Consider the following 22,116-nt stretch of genomic DNA (forward strand, 5'->3'; position numbering starts at 1 on the left):
AAACTTCGTGTATGCAGTTGTTATTAATTGAAGGCTATTTCAAGGCACATGTACGAAGTGTCCAGGTGTCCTGGCACGTAAAGTGGGACACTGTGGACAAACTCAATTTGTTCATGGTCGATAATAGAAGTTCAATAATGAAACATTATTCAATGATGCATTTGCGTGTTGAATATTGAATAAGGCTCCAATTCCATTAGAAACGTTTGAAGAGGCATCTTCGAAAAATTCTACCACTGAATCCTGCAAGACATCTAGTCAAATGCCACGTTGCTACCAATAAAACAGTTATTTTCTGCCGATAAATACGACATGTTATGTCTGAATTTAATTCAAAATGAGGGCGCTCCTTGAAGATCTTGTAAAACGCACAGATACAGCTCAAAGGAAATTCTACTTCTGAAAGTCACTTCTATATTTGGAAAAGTGATAAAACGGTATAATTTATCGTACAGCATTAAACAAGTTAATTAATAATAAAATTTCTTTTCGCTGCGATCAGAACTTTGCGCTTGTCCGTTCAAATGGTATTTCCATTTATTGACGTAATTCAGTGAACAGTATTGGTTTTTGATATTCAAATGAATGTTAAATATTTAAAGTAGTTGTCTAATTTGTCTGTCGACTTTGTAACCAAATTTATGTGCCTGTTTGTTTAACCTAATTTTAATAATGGTTTGGCCATATTTAATAAAGACATAAAACGGAATAATTTTCGCAAATCCGGCGCCGAACTGGATAAAAAGTTTCAAGTGATTTATAATATAGTGAGTATGTTTAATCGAAGAGGATTCAACCAAAATAATTGTTGATCTAAGCTTTTGCAGTTGGTAATATGCTATTTTTAATGGTTTCATAACTTTTTATAGTTTCTGTGATTTATCTCCAACGCTCTAAAAAAGCCTGGAAAAAATCAATTAAATTGAAAGGAAAACGTTTTTATGCGTCGTATGCATATTTATGAGGTTTTTGTGGCCTTTTTTCATCACCTCAATAGACAATACCGTCCGAATTTAATTTATTTAACCAACTGCTAATTATAATTGCAAATTGCATCTAAAGACATACATCCTCGCTGAGACGCACCAAAAAAAAATAACCTTGTTAAATTATGATGATGAGAGCTGCTTAGCACCGTATTTCTTCATCATATTTTATCATGCCTAATTAGTGAAATTAGCCGACACTCTGGTGGTATTGTATTTTGATTTTTTCTCGCCTAATGCATATTCAGCTCAAAAATCTCCATGTTCAAATCTAGAAGTCTAATTATGTCATTTGTTTCGCATATCATTTGTTGTCGTGTCTGTCATTTTGCACTAAACAATAGCAACGGTGGGCCGACTAATTGGCATAATTGTACAGTTACGCCACTGGATGATGTTTATCGTTTAGCAAACCAAACCCGGTGTTGGTTAATTGTTTAAAACAATTAGGCTCCACACATGGAATCAATCACCTTTTTTGCAACCAACCAACTGATTAAATTAGTGTCGATTTCTCACGCAATTTAGCAGACTGTAGGATTGCAATTAGTCAATGTCTGAAGAAATCATAATTTTCCAAAGCCCAGCAGTTTTGCGACTTGCACTTACTGCAGGTTCGATGAACTTCTGAATGCAAGTTTGTCTTCAATTGTATGACAAACCCTCTACACGTATGATAAGATAAAAACATGCATTTCTGCACATAAATCCACACTAGTGCAAACCTAAAATGAAGTTGTAACCCATCGACTTGGTGGGTACAGATATTGCGAAATAAATTTGTTGAGAGGTCGTTAGTTAAATTTTAATAAGCCTAAGTTAACGTGCTTTTATCGATGAATAAATTGGCAATAAAAGTGTCAATAGGTTGGCAATAATGGTACCATAAAACGGCATCGAGAATGGTTGAACCTTACTCGAAGACATGCAGTTGTCATTTCATTAACCAATGAAATAGCAGTTGCATGTGATGAGAGGCTGTCAAAAGGTGCTTTAACACGTTCTCTTCCATTCCCTGATTGTCTTCATGTGATCGAAAAAAAAAGGTATATCACAGCAGCGAAGCTCAACAGCTTCTTTATGGACGGCTTTATTAAATTTAAATAATCTCCATAGCGTGACCCGTTGTGCAAATAATGTTCAAAATTTAGTGTTGATTCACAGGTCCGACGGGGCGTCTTTTATGTTATTATTTTATAGCCCACTTTGGACCTTCCAAAAATTATCTGCAGTCACGCGATGCCCCTCTCATGCCACTCGACGCAATTTGACAAAAACATGTGTAAACTTCCATAGTGTGTAGTTGAAAATTGGAAAAAAACATCATTTAAATGTTTCCTAATCTCTTTGAATCAAGATAAGGTCTCGAACAATGGGTACGGTCTTCAGTCCGGTTAAATCTATATTTGGAATATCAACTCTATTTCGCAATTTATCAGTACTTATTTGCTACTAAAAAAAAAACTGCGCAATTTACACTTAGGTAAGTGTGAATTCGATTTATTTTAAATACGTATATACAGGAAGTCTAAACTGTGTCTAGTAAAAGACATCCAAATTGATGTGTTCAAAGCGCGAATAAACTCATTTCGAATTCAAAATTATTTGTTCTTATCAATGTTTCTATTTGCTAAAGGACATCGACATTTTGAAACTTTTCCTGGGTATGAGTTGTTGCAATATAAAAATTTACAACTCTAGTGCCAAAAGTGTATCTGCTTTCCATTTCGATTCAAATTTTTATTGGAATGATACAAAACACATTTAAACTTGTTTGCATACTTTAAAACCCACATAAATTTTACCTGTACATAGTAGTCCTGGCGAAGGATAAAATGTGAAGATAAGACTGGTCAATACTGATAAATATTTTTTAACAAACTATTTTCTTATTCTATATAAAAACCTTTCTTTCAGTTCCAAACGATTTGAAAAGGAGATTTATATACCTTAATGCAGGCCAACCGACTAGATTAATGCTCTTTACGGAATATTTTATTAAATAGAAACGTTTCAATTCAACCTTACAGATAACCCGTAAATACCCCAGAAACGAAAATGAAAACCGCTAGTACTTATTAATTTTGTTTATAGTTTCGATATAAAAAATTGTTCATGTTATTAGAAAACACCGATAAAATAATGTGTGACTACCAATAATTAATTAATCCATTTTAACAACAGTCTTTGCAAACCATAAGCCAAGTTATTCTAAATAGTAGATACAGATAAATCGCACATTAATCTAGATGTATGTATATGTATAGTGATAACTACATGTTTTTTGTTACTATGTTCAGATACCGTTTTATCTCAATAAACTTTAAATTGGATTTACCACCAAATATTATATTTTTGAAAGGTTTATCTAAATTCGTTTAATAGATTTGCAATAATTATTATAAATCTCATTATAACATGTATTATTTATGCAGACATCATAAATCATCTTCCTGTGAATGCTGTATCTTATTGAGATAATCTGTAGAATGAACGCTACACGAAAAACGGGAAAAACTGTTAAAAACGTAGACTTTTCTTCACATCTCATATTGATGTTCACAAAATTCCGTTAAACAACTAATCTGGGGAGTTTGGTAAAATGTTGATCACCAGCAAACAAACCATTATTTCGTACCAAAACTGAGATTACATTTATCATCGAAAATATACTCAACAATTGACAATAAAATAAGCCCAGCATTTATTACTCTGCTCATTTGTCTTACAACATCAATGAAATAACCATTGATTATCTAATCAAATCAGGGTTGTAAAGACGTCAGAATAAAGCAACGCATCTTCAAAGAAATGAAAAAGCTTCTTTCAAATTAATGCCACTGAACTTATTGCATTGTACACGATTTTCACACTCTCTTGTCGGCATGGGGTCCGTTAAACTAACTCAATTATTGCCTTGGACGACCAAAAATGCGATTTTACACAATTTGCACCGACAAAAAATGATGGTTTCCAATCCCATAATCTATAGGAAGCACGCCTACAATAGTACAAAGAATAAAAGTCACCCCCCGTTGGGATTTTTACCTTTTCTGTGAACTGTGATGAGCTTTTGTTCAACTATTCAGGTAACCATAAATAATTTGGTCAAATAAATCAGTTGCTACCAGAAAGGCACGTCTGTCGCATTCGAAGGACGCCACTGTCGAGAATTTAGATTCTTTATGACTTCTCAACAATTCCTTTAATTTTTCATACCTAGTCGAATATTTTATCCTTAGATTCTTTTAGTTTATCTTCAATAATTTGAGATTTTTAACTGGAAAAATTAAGCAGATTTAAAATGAATTCTCAGAAACCGTTTTCCATTATGGCAAGCTAGTAGTTAAGACCGAAAATGATAAAAAGCAATGCATTTGACCGTAGCTTTTAAAAACAACATCACAGTAATGGCACCTTTTAAAGAACCGCTGATAAACAGAAAACTATAAAAATATAATTCGGAAAAATCCAATAATCACCCAAATATGCCACCTAAATCGGTAGTATGTGACGACTAGCAAACGTGCCTTTTTACGTTTTAAAGTGCCTGATTCAAAGGAGAAAAATGCAAACTATTTCGATTGCCGTTATCTGGAATTTTATTGACTCTAATAACAATAACGAAAGCTACTGAAACTGGCAGTTGCAACATGTTTGCACGCAAATTAACTCGATTGACCAGAAACCATTCAAAAAAAATCATCGGTTTGGGGAATTTGTAATCAAAACCCATTAAATGGTAGGAACCAAAATGTTGCATTATTCTTGATGATTCCTAAGTAAACTGCTCAAGAAAGCGAACGCAACACGGCCAAATTTGCAATAAATTTGGAGGTGGATAACTTTTGATTGCTTCAAGCGATGCGGTTTCTGTTTGAAGCGTTATCTAAAAATTAAGCCCCAAAGATAAGTTTTCCAGAGCGGCAAATGATAAAATACTAGTCGGGGTAAAATGAGTTTAATTCATTAAAAACATTAAAAGTTTAAAGAACAACAACTTCAAATTCAACATGAACCCGAGAATCCAAAGTCGGTTCAAGCGAAAAAAATCAGTGTACAACTAAAGTAAGATGATCGAAAACTCTTTTTGCGATATGAGATCTATCGTACAGATAATGCACGTGTCGTTGAAATTGGACAAAAACTTGATTTTGTCCAACTAAGGGCATGTGGGACTTTCACCAATTTTGTAATTTTTCATTTGCCATGCTGTAGAAACTTTATCTGAACCACTAAATTTTGGCCGAAACACAAACTAACTGAAAAATAATTGCACTAAATAACGCTGCAAACGGAAATAGAATCACTCTAAGTAGTCAGAATTTGTCGACTTCCAAAATAAGTCCAAATTTGTATGACTTGTCTTGAAACTGAATTTTGCATTTAAAGCTGCATCTATTCTTCCAAGTTATTTTGGTATTTGACAATTCCAAGTTCCCCCTAAGCGCAATCCAATATCCCAGCCATAAAATGAAGACATAGACACATCTGAAATTTTGAATATTTTCCAACTACAAACTTGATTCAAACTAACACAATCACACTTATTTTGATCATAACCGAGCACTCTTACTTAAACACCTCGTTGCTTGAACCAGTTCAACACTTTAAATCACTTGAGAGATTTCATCAACTTATGGTAACTACTTAAGAGTGGTGACAAAGTTGGGCGCCATGCCATTAAACTTAATCTTTTTTACGGGTTTCACTGATATGTCTCACTTTTATTGTCATTTAAATAAATATATAATTTAGAAGGACAACAGGGTGATGTTTGAGACGAATGTCTTTATTGGTGCAACGATTGCAAGCACTGTTTTAGTTGGCCTGTTGTTAATTATAATGCCGCACGGATCCCGAAACCATAAAATCAAAGAAATATAGCCCAATTTAGCTATCAGTTTCTACCGATTCCCATTGTGATTTATTAAAATGAAAAACCGAATGTGGCCACCCAAAAACCAAAGGTGGTAACTCAATTCCAGGTAAATCGTCTAACAGAAGTCCAACATTTCCTAGTCGAAATTGGTACCTTTTTTAGGGCGGTTCGGTCAACAATAATCGCCGCATTTACTCGTCGGGACTCAACCGACACAGAAAATCGTAAAATGGAATGGTTTAAGAAATTTGAGGTGTAAATTGGGCATTAACTGGGAAACTATTGAAAATATTATTCACAATTGAAATAAAAAGTTGGATTTCTTCGTGAAACTCCCACCTTGAAATATCGTCCGTTAATTTAAGGTTTACCAGTTTGTTGCTATTGCTGATAATAGAACATTTCAATTTTAATACATATCCTTGTGCCACAGGTATTAGCTTATCAGCAGGAACACGATGGTCCTCATGACTCTAATATGAAAATCTTTTAAATTCAGTAATTTTACTTGGTATATAATGAACACTAAAACACATTTTCTAGTCAGCGCTGGTCCATAGAGATAAAGCTTCACAAAAGCCCAACAAAATCGTTATATATTATAATATACCCGTCGAAAAATCTGTCTAAGGCCTTCGACCAAGGTCCAGTCGAATGTAAAGAATTAGTTCAGCTTGATACCTTGTCAAGCCAAAGCGTTCGCCCTTTATGAAATAAGCATGTGAAATAATCCTTTCAAAAGCTGTTGGCTCGCTCCTTTTGAACCTTTTCGATCATTAAAAGATTAATCTCTTTCCATAGGGAGATTAGGCGAATAATATTTTGAATGAAAACGTAAATGACAACAGCTGACTGAGTAAAACCGATTAGGCAGCGTGATTCATGATTCTATTTGACTCGGTAGGAATAAATGGGATCATGTTCCTTCAGAAATGTGATGAATCTGAGCAAGCTGAAGACAGTTGGAACTTGATAACAGTGGCCAGTATTTCAACCATTCATCATATTTTTAACAGGAAATATTATAGATATTTATTTAAGACATCGTTATTTAATAAATGTATCATAATTAAATTATAATTAATGACTAGGGCTGGTATTATCATTGAGAATGATGTTCTGCGCTCATTTTGATTAGTTTTACAGAAATTTTGCACTAACAGTTTTTAATTTCCCGAGAAAATTTATGAAATAAAAAAATTAGTATTTTACACTCAATTATCCATTCTAAAACTATAATCAATTAAAGTCAAGTAAGCAAACACAATCATTTCGTGGTTGAAAACTGGATTTTATGAATACCTGTAATCATGAAACTGCTTTTATGCAAATAGTTATTACTTTGGTTGCACTTGGGATTTTATTAAAATTACTAAACTTGCATCTATTATTTGTCTTTTATGCATACCCTAGTCTTATCATTGAAAATTATGAGCATCTGCTAACAGATTTGGAAATGTTCCAACTAGGCAGTAAATAACGCGTTATTTAATAGTCCAGGAAGCTGCAAGTTGATTTCCAATTAAGGGAGTATAGCGCAGTCATATTTTGATATATAAATATATGAACATGATTGAATGCGAGTTCCATGGCAAATTTTTCGCCAAATAGTCGTCGTAAATTTGAAACAGAAGACTTTCGAGGCATGTAAATTAACCAAACTGTTGAAGCAATAAAATTTATACAGGTATCGAATTTGAGTACTTAACATAAGTCTCTTGTAAGAATGATGTTTCCGATGAATTATGTCGCTGACGGGTTTCGGAATTTTGTCTTTGGATTTTATTGTGTAAAACGATGCCAACGTGTGTGGGATGAGCTTATATGGAAATTTCGACTTGTAAATACTCACCTTCAGTGCGCATTATCTGATGTAAATGCTTTCTTAGTTTAAAGGTTTCGCATTAATTTGTATGAATTTGAAACGACAATGTTTGAAGGCGAAACTTATCTAGACTTATCGCTGATAATTAAACAGCAATTAAAAATTCCGAATCGGCCGCTTCAATACTCCACTCTTTTATTGATGTTTTTATCTCGACAGCCAAATTTCATTGAAACATTCCCAGTCGGCGCCTGGCGATAATTCATTGTAGTACACAAGTAAAATTGTCTAATTTTGCTTGGCCAATAACAAAAAAATATATAATTAATCCGCTCTACGTGTCCTAAGTCAGTATTTATCCAGGGAAGTGGAATTGATAAGAATAATTCGCTTTTTACGTCATAAGTCACAGGAGGGCTCGTCGGAATCCAGTGATATCCAGCTTGCGCCTTGTGAACTTTTATTTAGTTTTCATGCAGACTTTGCCCCATGACTACTTACTTTTTTGGCATATTTAGTGATTGAAGGATTTATAATCGTCAACAAACAAATTAGAAAACAGCCGGAACACCACAATGAAGGCACAGATAACGTACATCAATTACTACGAACATGATTAGATGTTCCAATTATTACATAAAAAATTAGCTGGCGCCTGCCATTGACATGTTTTATGGATGTGGGACAGTTGGAATTTAAAGAACTAGTTCTTGGGTACTTACTAAAGCATTCGGTTCTTGATTATGGTCACTTGATTGATCATCATTATTAGTTAAATTGATTGATGCTCCTAATAGATCTAACGTAGTTGCAAGAGTGAAGGAAGCGAATGCATTGGAAACTAATTTTTTATATTGGACTTGAGGCCAAATTCGTGTCTTTATTAGGATCTAATAAGCTATAAGAGTTACAAGGCCGGTTAATTAATTGCAATCTTTCAGCTTCAATGCTCTGAAAGTTCCGGTTCAAAATTTAGCCAATTGAAAAATCGCAGGCGAAATCCTGCTAAAATGGAAAATGTTCTTAAGCCACCTGCAGACCTGCAAGCATTTTGCTTTGTTGGGAAATGGAATTGCCATATAAACTCAAGACGAGTAGTCACACTCGACTATTTCTTTTCCACTTTTTACGCTTTTCCTTAAAAGATAATTCCCATAAATTAAAAAAATTTGGTTGAAAAAATAGTCAAAGTTTGTAAAAAGCGTGTTTTTCATAAAAAAATAGTCAATCAGATCAGATCAGAATCAGGAAAATGAAATACAAAAACAATTAACAGAAAAGTGAATTCTACCCACGTTTCTCCATAAGTTATTCGACATTCCGCAATTTCAAAACGCCTTTTCTTAGCACTAAATTGGTCTATATCGTTGTCATTGAAAGGATTTTTTTCGTTTTCGGGGTTGACATTCTAATGCTTTATTTAAAAAGTAACGAATTTTTTAAATATGACAAAGTACCGTACACAAAGCGGGTGAAACGATACAGTTTTCTAAAATCATAAATTTCAAAACCATTTTTTTCTTAAGAAAAATTTCCACAATTTTACCTTAATTTAACGGGTTTCGAGTCATCATGAAAACGGTTAAAGCGGTTAAATTATGGCAAAGTTGTGGAATTTTCTGCTCAAAAATCAGTGTTTTGAAATTTGCAAAAGTCAAAAAACGCAGTATTTCACGCGTTCTCTGTGTGGTTTTTTGTTTTATTTTTAAAATTCGTAATTTTTTTGCTGTCGACTCCAGCAAAATTTCAATATCAAATATCAATCAAAAATAGCAAAACACAAGCTTTGATAAACAAAGTAATGCCACGAATTAAAAGGTTTTCTGTTAAAGTTTTTGTGGCATTATCACTTTCAGATCCCTTGCATTCTGTCTTCCTTCAAAATATATTTTATTAATTATTCGGTCGCCGTTATATTAATTAAAATTATTAGAAATATTTCGAAAGCTTGTTTCCTAACAAAATTGCAGTTTGTTACACAGTTGCACATTGTCATGCCATATTGTGAATTTAATGGTAAATGTGAACATGTCAAGTAAGTAACGTGGTAAATAAAATGGACTGAGTATGGATTGAGGAGGGAGTAACGATGTCACAAGATTCCTTCAGATCTATTGGAGAAAGGGCAACCTATCGAATGATCAACGTGAAAATACAACCAAAAATCCTTAAGCAACAAAACTGCTAAATTTGTATCACAAGACCTAAAAACCATGGACTTTAGTATCTTTCATCTAGTTTACTGCTGAACCTTCTTGTAGTGATTCACTCTCACTTCCTAAAAACTTCTCTTAAATTGTTGAATCATTGTTGCCATTCAAAAACACCACACGAAGTTGTAAATACTTCCACTTTGATGGTGCCGTGATATCAATATAACGTAGGCTATTATGTTATTAGGTGACAGGGTAGGCGCCTGTTGAAAGCATTAAGATCATTTTGCGCTCAACACATGTCCCGCTTCGTAATTGAGAGGACCTTTTATTACACAGTTGCCGGATTTTGTTCAATTTTAAATCGAAAACGCTATCTGAGTAGATGAAAAAATTATTGAAAATTTTATCGCGGTTTGAGGAAAAACCCCCAATCTTAAAAAAGGAAATTTAACCAAAGAGGACGCCATGAGGCTTCGTAGAATTTCGGATTGCCGACAAGCTACATCGGTATCAAAAGTCTCAATCTAATCAATAACAATGGCTTTTCTAAGTTGGCAACGATGCGATAAAATGATGATATAAACGCCGCCTAAGTAACACTTTAAGTAACCACATAGATGTACCGTCTCTGAGACGCGACGGTACCATTTTTTCTCCAGTCTCAAAATGTATCTGCTTACATCCATGGCGTCTTTGGATACTTGTTGCGAAATGAGCAATACCGGAATTAAATTCGCCACTAATCAGTGTTCGGCATCGGCAGTGGTTGTGTGTGAAAATGGTTCCAGAGTTGGAAAACCAGATCCCCAGTCCAAGGTATGAAGTACCTCTTCATCGAAAGTTTCCAAACTATTTACCAACACCAATAGCAAAAACACCCCTTCATATTCAAACTAGTCAATAGCATTTCCATCATTATGATCTAGTGATCTAGATCTGTGATTTGGTCTGGATGTTTCCAAACCTGGCAGATAACACGGAAAATTCCTGCCCACTTGGTTTCATCTTCCTCTTGTGTTCAGTGATTATTTTGATTTCCTCTTCAGATAATACCAGCAAGGAAAACTTGTTCACTTGGCATGGATTTGCTCGTCCAAAAATTTCGAAATATCCTCCTCCGAGGGTCTACTAATTTGAACTTTGGATCTGTTATAGATGTTAATCTGGCTGATAAGTGTAGGATCCGGTTTTACCTCATTCACTATGGCAATCCACTTATGTGTTCTTAATATCTCCAAAATTTTCCTTTAACATCCGTCCACAGAACTGACTGTTTTCATCAAATTATTCAAGTTAATTATTTGCTCATCTCAGATTTTTCGCTTTAATACAAGTTATATCTGGGGTTCAAATATTTCAAGGGTTTGAAGTTTGGTCCCTTATACCATGCAAAGAATAAATGAATTTGAGTAATTGCACTTTACTACCCTAAATGTAATTTCTTTGAGAAAATCACATGTAGTACCGGAACTAAAGCTCAGATCAACAAGTTGCGTGTTAAAAATCCAGTATTGTCCTGAATTTTACATACCCAGATCGTAAATTTGAGGAATTTTCTCATTATTTTTATAGCGCTACTTATCATGAATATTTCGCAATGAAATTGTTTTTAAATAAGGATTTATTACGTGAATGGTATTTTTATTGGAATTTTTACTTAACTGGCCACATGCCTTTGAGTTGAAACACCACAACACAATTGAATCGTGAATGTTCTGGTTTCAATTGGATTATCCCTGTGAAGTGAACTGAATCTCAAATAATTGAGAAATGTTACTGTTTCGAAATAACCAACCTTGGTTCTTCATCGACATGTTGAAAATAAAATTGTTTCTCATCACTTCACGATGATTCAAGGGCAGATATATCGAAATATACTGTTTTTTCGACTAGCAATCCTAACCTGTTACCAGCTGTATGAAATCCATCCGCGATAAAGAGACGAAAACATCCGATAGCCGGAATTACATTTTGCATTTACGACCTGGAAACGTATAAAACTTAAATTGGAAGCCGGTAATTATATCAGTATAATAACTTTTAATTTTTGCCTTTAAAACCGACCATTTTACACATAACTCCTGAAGGCTACAACCTCACACGACCATGCATTTATGTGCTAAAACGTTATTAATGATGTTATGGTCAAATGTTACGCATTTTTATTATCGCAATTTTAATCAGTTATATGGTATTAGGATGTCAAAACAACGTGTGATAATCGATCATTAACAAACCTACAGGGTGGCTAAGTTAGTAGATATTTTGAACCAACTGAAGTCTTGTTAGAGGAGTGTTTTATTCTTCTCAGCGACTAGAGGCAAAGCATATTTGGATAAGGAGTAGTTTAATGGACATTTCTTAATTCGTTTTACTTTTCCGACCATGTAAATGAACGGACGTTATCTGTTACAGAGTAATTAAATAGATTGATGTAATTAATATTAACGTTTTAATTTGCGGAAACTTGGCACTGTTTGGTACAACTGGTGTTAAATGATATTAAATATCACTTATCACAGTAATAAAATGATTTTGCACTGAACAAATTGAATGTTGATTAATTTGCATAACATTTCCAACAGATTGTCACTAAATATTTCATTACTTGCTCATATTTCTTTCCTTCAGGTTTGGTTGGTGTTATTGATGATATAACATTTGCTCTTCTGTTACAGGAAATTAAAGCTACCAATAAAGGCGATTCGGGTTCTAATATTTATTATGGTAAGTTCATAAACTTTTTGATTTCGTTCTAAGGCATGCTTTTATTTTTAACTGCTCTCTGCACGTGCAGCTGAGAGCCAACAATAACTGATACTTTCTGGAGCATTTAAGTGACAATTATTTAAAAAGCTATATCAGAATGACTCTAAATTTGCAACTTGTAAACAACAGCAAGTTTTCAAGCTAAGTGATAATGGATTACAATAAAGCAATTAAAAACATAAAAACATTCAGCATACATTCCAATGGATTCGGCTTTTGAACCATTGAAAGCTAGATCTTTTAATTGCTACTATTGCACAACCGATGTAATTAGCTAATAAATAATAACGTATTTGATGGCTTCTTGAATCTGCAAAAGTCAAGGCAACACCTTGAATGATCAGATTAATTGAGTGCGGAAATATCTTTTCCTCGTTTGGTACAAGTTCAAACCACGATTCACTTCATTTTGTGGTTTTAACAGTAATTGTTCTTTACGGCTGCTCTTAAGAGATTCACTATCTTGAAATGTAACTAGATGGATTCAAGGAATCTACGTCGTTCTCTTATTTCACAAGCGACTAATAACAATTGGAGGCACTTCAACTCGATATAAAAATATAAACGAAATTTAAGTGTTTAGTACATACGTCAAATGGTTTTTGCCACATTTGAGTTATTTTTGGATGTAGCTATTTAGATAATTTGGTACTTGTAACGTCTGCTAGTGGATCCTTTATGAATCTAATTAATCTGCACTTAAAAAAGTCTCGATAGGGCAGTTTCAATCTTATTAACAATTAGCAAACATTTTTTTCCTGCGATTATATAATGGTGATTTGGCGGCACAAAACTTCGTAACGGAAATTGAAATTATGGCCTATTTAACAAAGGTTCGTTCTATTCCAGCTAATTCTTCAACATTGCACCGTCAGTTACAGCCAGCCAAATTGTTTCGGACCAGTATGCAAGACAAAAGTGTATAACGATAAGCTCTGTGGCTACGTCTACATCAATCAAACCAATCAAAAGATAATGATTAATAGAAGTAAGTTGAGTTGTTCTCCCATGTAGGCGAATTTTGGGATTTTCCACGATGGCCAGTTCAGCTTCTAATGGCAAATGTTATTGTTCCAGATAATGACTCGTTTCTTTACAAAATTTCCACGACTTACCAGCCACCGGATTCGAGATGGGAAATATCAAATGACAAGCAGAAGAACATTCCAGCTTTCTATCTATTTGATCCAAATACCAAGAGGTTTTTGTGTTGGAAAAGTATGACGGGACCTGTAGTGGGATTGGTGAGTAGATAATATTAAAGATTTACGGTTGTGTTTCTAGATGTATGCGATTTGCCAAAATTAGAAAAAAATTGATTCGCATGGACACTAAATTATTCTCTTCGTCATGTTTGTTGGTATTTTATTGACTTTGATAAGAAAAAATATGAAATAAATCGAAAGTCGTTTTGTGTTCCGTGCGAGATGCCTGAAGTACCTACTCGTAAAAATATTTGGTACCGATGGTAAAGATTTAAAATAAACTTAAAAATGTTATAAATTATTGATAGAATTGGACAATCGCGGCTTTTGCTGGAAACTGGTGAATTTTTCGTGCTGTTAGTCCGTCGTTAAATAGAATTTGATCCTAAAGTTTCGAAACTGCTGGGCCGCTTGTAGTGAAGCAAACCATGTATTTTTGACGATGGAAACGTCAGGAACAAACTCTTTGCAAACGGCGGCTTAAAAGTCCGAAAAATCACCAGTTTCAATTTGGTGAATTATTTAAAAAGTAATTTATTACGTTTATACCATTTAAAAGCTTTGTATTACTACATTTTATTTATGTTTCGAGCAACGTATTTTCTAACGGTGGGCTTCTGTTTGTTGCAGACTTACGATAGAATCGAAAAGGGTATAAAAAACTGGGACCTTTGTAAGTTTACCGATGTCCCTCCCGACGATACCCGGTACAACAAAACCCACGTATACCTTCAACTTGTCTTCCAGAAGAAGAACATAACGTTGAGTTTTGACAGGAAAGGACAGACAATGTCTCAGAGGCGTATCCAGAAGTGCTTGCGCAAGAACCACATGAGCAGACATTCCAAAATGAATGCGCGAAAGAAAAATAAGTGCTTTGGAAACAATTTGTTTATGCTCTATTCCAAATTTAATGAAGGGGAAGGGAATCGCGGTAAAACTGCCTATGAAACCTTATGTGACGGCAAAACGGCTCATATGGATGAATTGGCCGGGGTCTGTGAAAGAAGAATCCCGAAGAAGCGACTGTAAGAGATTTGACACTAGAGGGTTGTGTCTAGAACTATGTTACATCTCACATTTGACTCCGGACAAACAAAGACACTAAAATTCAAGTAATTCTAGTCTAAGGATATTAAGGTAGTTAATGTAATTTGCTCCTACCATAACCTTTTCTGGCGATAGATAGCACCGATAAACAAGCCAAGTACCATAAAACCGGTACCGATTAAGTATTTTCAAATAACCCTACTTATAGTTAAGCTTCACCATATACGCTTATTATAATAATGAAAAAAAAACCCTTACCCCAAAGTATAGGTTTCTTCGATTCTACGCATGAATTGAAATCGATTTGTGCACTGACTAAGCAGCTTTCGCCAACTAGGAAATGTCCACCCACTACGGCAAATGGTTAATAGATGAAAACAGACCTTTTTGCCTCTTTTGGAGCAATTTTCAATAAAAAAATTCTAAATGTTTGAGCATGTGGAAATTCTTAGAAACCGCTTCAGAGGAGGAAATGTAATGCTTAGTCCCTTGAAGCTCCTACTAGGCTTTTGTTATATTTCAAATAATTTATGAATTGATGAAAATTGAATCAGAAGTCAATTGTATTGTGCTTGGAAACATTCTGCAAAATGTATAGAATCAATTGCTTGTGCTGATCATTTAAATATTAAAATTATTGTCAATTTTCTTGCACTAAAAACCATTTGCTGAATTTGGTGTTGACATAAATATTATAGCGTCAGTATTCTAATGTAAGTCGTTTCTGACTTGCCCTCTACTTCTAGCAGGATGCGGTCCTGTTAACAGTAGCACACAAGTCTCAGTGTATATGATTGTACAAATTATTACTAAAAACCTTTTATACCACCCAACTTAATTTATTTTTCTATCTCTTAATATATTTTTTTGTAATTTTATTTCTTAAGTTATTACAATTCCATGAAGCTAGTCAATTGGACGACATGCCTTCACGTTTCATCGACTTTGAGAAAAATGCAAGGGATGTTGTTTGTCTGACTGATGTGACTGCGTATTTTGTTTTACCTCCGTGAGGTGTATTCTCTGAGAGTTTCTGTATATTTATTATTTATTTTTGTAAATATTTGTTAGACCACCGTTTGAAATGATCCATTGTTGATTCAGTTGTGTTTCATATTTTTTTAAACTCGACTGAAATATTATTTGTAACGATGGTCTTGTTATGAAATGAGAATAGACACTTTTTGAGTCACCCAGTGCGCGCCTGCTACTAAACTATTTTTTTTGTTTTTGTTTTCAACGCGGCTTTAGTCTATTCTTGTTTTTCCATGTTTTAATGGAGGATTCAACGAGGAACACTGAGCGAATTATTCCAATTAGTGACTGCATGAGGATAGTTTTGCTACGGGAATAATTTGGCAGTGATTTTCGTGTTGCAGTAAAAGTACCAAATAGTTGACTAGGTATGACGCTCTAGAATAGAATAACCCTTAAAAAAAGTGTGGGAAATAGTGTGCTCAGTATTACGTTTTTTTCATCTTTTTCAATCACTTTATTTAATATGTTGGGCATATTAAATTCAAGGTTTTTTTGTATTTGCAGAAATACCAAATCAATTTTGTCAGCATTCCAGAGCACCATTTCCGAACATTTTTGAATATAAATGTCAGAGGAACTTTACACGGGGTGGTACATACGACACTTTAAACCTTTCCGACATTTCATCGATCTAATACGTATTCATTTGACCATCCTGTAAGTAAACGTAACATAATATATTTACTATGTATTTTTTTGTAATTATATCACGGCCTCGCTCATGTATGTAATTCGATGTAAGATCTGTTGTAGAAATGTGTCCTTATATTTACATTCCAAGTCCCATATTTACTGATGTCCGTTTGCAATAAAAAACAGTCAGTAACTGATATCGATTCGTTTTATTTTCCGATACGGCTCTTGGGTGAAAACCAGAAAGTAATTTAAGATATGGCCGTCAACTGGACATACAGAGTGTTATTTTCGTGAAATCACCTATTTTATATACCTAACTGGTTTTTTTGAGAAATAATTCGCAATATTTGGGTTTTTCATCGAATATTGTTTTGCTCGATTCATTTAACGCACATTTTCTGCGCTCTTCAAGTCCAAGACAAATGTCCTTCAACTCCTGTTTCCCATATTTCCCCCCCTGAAAATGAAGCTTTAATCTGCTTCCGGACGCTTTTTCTTGCCTGTGGCTGTCAAGACAATTAACCAGGACCCTTAGTGAAATTTATAGGGCGGCTTGGGCAATTTAACCCCCTTTAAGGGCATTTGCCCCTTAATGGCAAGTGGCCATTCATACCAGTTTCGTCAAACACAACTATGCGCTGATAATTTTTCGGGATTTGGATTTTATGGCCCTCGAATTCCGAAGTTCACGGGGCTGGAAAACGACAAGAATCCGCCAAAATTTGCAGCTGGTAATTTTTGGAGATTTTCAGCGAAGCAACATATTTTAGTGAGTAAAATTATTCATAGTGTCAACAACGATTCCAGATTTCCTAAGGTTGACATGGTAATTCCCACAATAAATCCTCTATTTGTTTGGCTTTATATTGAAATCATAATAGTCAATTGTCCTGATAATAACTAGTCTGAACGTTAACGCAATAAACTGATTAACCTTGTAACAAGCTCCTAATGGCGCAGTTTTTCACAAATTACATATAGCTAGTATTATATGAGTTTTAATTTTTGTTGTTGGAGGTAAGTGTGCAAACGGCAAATGTTGAGAATATGCTAAAAAGGTCAAGAGGAAAATATTTTATAATTGGAAGGCAGTTCCTACTTTCCATTATTGGCATTAGTTCTTTGAGTAAATCAGCATGAGCGAAGTTTGATATTTCGCATACGTAACGCACTTTCCATGATCTTTCGGCTTATGGGAACAACAACGAAATAAAGTATCAAGTGGCGCCAGCGTGTGTCCATTATTTCATCATATATTAAAGTCGGTCTTGTAAAATGCGAAACCCATCACACCCACATCGAACCAGAGCTGAACCATCACAGTTTAATAATTATCGTTATTATATCTGCGGAACCTCGCTTGCGTGTGAACGACGATTTTCGCAGCTTTTAATGGGGGTACTAGCCATTTTATGTACGTATTTAAATTTTATTGCGAATTAATTGTCTCCTGTTGTAAAACTGAAGTGGGTTAAATAGTAAAAGTTGCCACTTCAGCTGAAGGTGGCTGTCAATCTATTTAATTATGTATTTTTACCCAATAGAGAGCAAAGTACCACTGTGAATCCCAGCGATTTAGCAAAAGCCAGATAATTTGTAGAACTGAATAGCAGAAAATTGCTATTTTATTGTTTTGGTCTGTGGCTGATGGTGTAAATATTCCACATTTTCACTTAAAAAACCACAATTCAAGTGGTAACGAAAGTAAAGCTGAAAGTACAATATACTATGATGAAATCTGATAGGCAGATACATAGGTATTTAAAGATTTGAAATGTAAAAATATTTTTTCCGGGGATTTTTGGAGACCAAATGTTTTATAGTTTGACTACTAAACTGTAGTCAAAGTGAATGAGCTCTCAAAAGCATTAGTACATTTTCAATTTTAATGCGCTAAAATATGTTCTGATAACAAAAACTACCTATTTTCCCAACTCGATTACTAAACAGTTTCTGGTAGATACCGAAAATAGTGCTAGCGAAACATCAGACATAAATTCATGTTGAACAAACCCGTAAATTGTTGGTGTATTTCTTTCAGGTTCGTAGAGTTAATTAAAAAAAAAATAAAAACAATTTCATAAGCACTGGAAATATAAGCTGCAACAACTTTCGATGCTGATTTGTATTCGTCACTCACCTCAATTAGGAAAAATTGTGTTAAACATCTTGGAATACTTAGAAATCGACAATGCTAGTCACATTTTGTGCCATTAAACGGTGACACTAAAAGACATGAATGAATACCCATCGAGCTTATGTAGTTAATAAAATAAATCAAATAGAACTTTTGAGAAACTGCCGTTAGGCAAATAAAAACTGTTGTAATCAAGCGCAAAGTCAACATCGAGGATGCAAGAAAGGTAAACAAGTGCTCTTCAACCAGATAAGAATCTCTGTACGAGTCGGTGACTTGGGACAAGTGTTTTACCATGTTTTATAATTGTTTAGGAAGGGAAGTACAATGTTGGATATTCTTTCGTTGCGATTACCAGTGAAAGAACTTCAACAGAAACATCTAAACATCTACATTTAAAACGAGCTCTACCAATAGAGTCGCATAGTTTGACCAAAACACCTATTGTAAGTTACTTTCAAATAAATCCTCCAGTAATTTATTGTTCATTTTCTATGTGTTGTTAAATATCATGCCCAAAGCCTGGCCACCGATATCCACGAAATAAAACATAGTAGAAACCGGAATAATTTAATTTAAAAGATGAGGAACCCTATAAATTACGAACTATCGGGGCTTCCTAATGCTACCGTATCGAGGAAACTAGCAACGAAATACGCATTCTCGAATTTCATTTATGATTTATTTGGCTGCTGGGTGTTCCTGTTTTACTGTTAAATGAAAAATATTAATGCAGTGTAGTAAGAGCATTGTTGCAGATCACTGGTAAATTGAGGGCTTGGTTTAAATTCATATGCAAGTGGTGGCATTTGACACTAAACTCAAAGTGATTGAGATAAAGCCATAATTTTATCACCCACAGTATCTGTTAAGGTTCACGGTTGGCATGCAACACTAAAAGACATTCGATCCTCAATAAACCAAAGTAAATCGACGATTTGCTGTGCAAAGTCGCTCGCGCGAAAACGGCGCTTGTCGATTTACCTACGCAGATCGGTTTCCTTCCTGATTTATTCCTACTTTTTACTTGTTTATCCGATTAAAGCTTACCAACTTTATAGCGAATGGAAATTTTGCTGCTAAGCCACTGCGAAATATACAACAATTGATTTTGTATTCATACCAAATCGAGTTTATTTCTTGACGGTACCGGTAGTGCTTTTATGGATCATTTGCTGTGGCGATTTGTCTTGGTTGAAGCTGAAGTTGCATGGAAATAGACGATTTGACCGTTTCTGTCTGATCGTCTGTGTCTGACCACTGTATGTTCGGACGACGCCCAACATTCTAATTGAATAATCATAATGTTTAGTTTAAATACAATTTTTTTCTTTGCAGTTGAAAAATAGGGTCTTATACAAGTTCCTTATCATACAGTAAGATGTTAACGCATTACACATGATGCGCAGACAATGCAGAACATTTCAAATGATCTAAATATTGTTCATTGTGTTATAAAAAAGTTCGGTGAGACTGCTGAAGTTCATCGTAAGAGTTCAGAACGACCCCCTTTTCCTGAAAGAGAACGTTGTGGTCGTGTAAAGATCCGCAGATCCAACAGAAGAGGCACACAACGACAAATTCATGCTCAGTGGAATCATCTTTAAATGTATCGTGCGAATGCAGCAGACTATAGCTGGATAATCTGGTTTTTATAAAGAATAAAGAAGGTTTATTATTTTATGGGGCTGAATGTGAAATAATATTATATTTTATCTGCTTTATTCTGCTTAGAAGCAACTATCTACAGCTCTCCAATAGCAAAAACGTTTAAATTGGGGTAAATCTAAAATATCCTGGACAACGGAAATTGCAGAGTAACGTTATATTAAGTGAGGAATCAAAATTTGAGGTATGCGTAGGTGATTTTGGGAAAAATGTTATTTGAACAAAACCAGAGGCTTTTCATAAAGACTGTCTAAAGCGTACGTTAAAATTTCTCCAAAAATATGTAACTTATATGGGGGATCTATGCGTAGAGTAGTAAACGCATTGGCAAATATGAGTTTGTTGATGGAACTGTAAATGCAGAAACGTACCAACAAATTTCATCAAGAAGTTGAATTCCAACTATGGAACAAAATTTTGGAATTAAAAATTGCACATTTCAATAGGATGGTGCCTTTTTCACACAGTTAAAACGACGAAAAAGGGGTTTGGAGATCATAATTTCAAAGTTTTATCGTGGCTCAGGGCTCTCTAGCAGTCCCGACTTGAATGTTATAGAAACCTTATGGAATCAAATCAAGGAAACGATCCTCAACGAGCAGTTCCGGGATTAAAGGCAAAACTAACTGAAATTTGGATTTCGCTCACCCCAGAATTTTCTTAAAGTGCGTCCGAATATTTATTTGTCAGTAAGTTTGTGACATTTTCTATTTTGCTACAGAGAAAAAGCAGAATAAAAAATGTTTCCAATTGTCTGTTTTTATGCTGTGTAAAGAGAGAATGAATTAATTTTTCTGTAGAAGCAACAAAATATGTATTTAAAGTAAATATAAATGGCTTGTTTTCTACTCATTGAACATCGACTGAACCTATAGACGTCAGGACTCGTATATTCTTTCAAAAACACCGTAAATGATTTCAAAATACTATGACTTTGAAAAAGTTATCAGCTCAATTATTTGCCAGGTAACAGGTTGCACCTTGATAATGTTGCAGCGACCAGTTGAGAAATAGCATTGCCAATGTAAATATAGACAACCGATTTAGTGGATGGCTTATTGAAATTCAGGCTTCCTTGATAACTGTATACACCACTCAACACCTTATCTTGACCAACACCAACAGGCGAAATATCAATAACCACTATCGGAACGGCAATCGCAAAACCTTATCAATTGGGCCCGATTAATCAATTACCTTTAATACTCTATTTATAACTAAACTATTGACCGATAAAGATATACTTCAGGACGCGACGCCCATTATTTATATTGAAACCAGTCGGTGGTTGTTAATAAGTTTTCGAAACATCCCGTATATTAAATAGTCAGGAACAGGTTCCGACTTCACTGCAATCAACTACGATCTATAACTCGAAAATCTTTCGTATAGGTTTTCCACTGTATTGATGAGCGATACCATCTAAGACTTTATTTGAGAGCTTTAGTCTATAGAAAAATTTCCGGCTTGGTTTTTTTCGATGACGTGAAAAACTCATTGCAAATTTTCGTACGATAAAACCAAACTGGTTTCGATGGAAAATTGATGGGGAACATTTAAATTTCAAAAGGAAAATTAAGGAGGAGCAGGATTGAAAACTAAGCAAAGCTGCCCACATATAAATGCTATAAGCCATTGACAACAAATTTGGTTGAGAAGCAAAACCGATTTCGACAATTGTATTTCAGATTAATGACTGGTTTCCCAATTTAACTCCATACCATTTAAGGCATAAAGTACGTTTCATAAGTCTCCCAAAAATTA

At 34.5% G+C, this 22,116-nt stretch overlaps 1 protein-coding gene and 1 long non-coding RNA gene across 4 annotated transcripts in view; one reads left to right on the top strand and one right to left on the bottom strand.

The window, feature by feature from the left end:
- Positions 1-16,741, top strand: part of LOC109539680 — a 30,169-nt gene extending 13,428 nt beyond the window's left edge. For 2 of the 3 annotated variants that reach the window (XM_019907579.2, XM_019907578.2), the window contains exons 2-5: positions 12,528-12,576; positions 13,468-13,606; positions 13,696-13,862; positions 14,454-16,741. In XM_019907579.2, coding sequence (XP_019763138.1) covers positions 12,528-12,576; positions 13,468-13,606; positions 13,696-13,862; positions 14,454-14,855 — 757 coding nt within the window. In that variant the 3' untranslated portion in view covers positions 14,856-16,741. Of the gene's footprint in view, positions 1-10,430; positions 10,666-12,527; positions 12,577-13,467; positions 13,607-13,695; positions 13,863-14,453 lie in introns of those variants that run through there. The other variant, XM_019907577.2, reaches the window with a different exon arrangement.
- The window catches only part of LOC109539683, an 85,003-nt gene that overhangs the window by 55,363 nt on the left and 7,524 nt on the right, over positions 1-22,116 (bottom strand). The gene's annotated exons all lie outside the window — the stretch shown is intronic.

Source organism: Dendroctonus ponderosae, unplaced genomic scaffold, assembly GCF_020466585.1.
Source record: "Dendroctonus ponderosae isolate FM_Combo_2020 unplaced genomic scaffold, Dpon_F_20191213v2 Dpon_F_20191213_7, whole genome shotgun sequence".
NCBI lineage: Eukaryota > Metazoa > Arthropoda > Insecta > Coleoptera > Curculionidae > Dendroctonus > Dendroctonus ponderosae.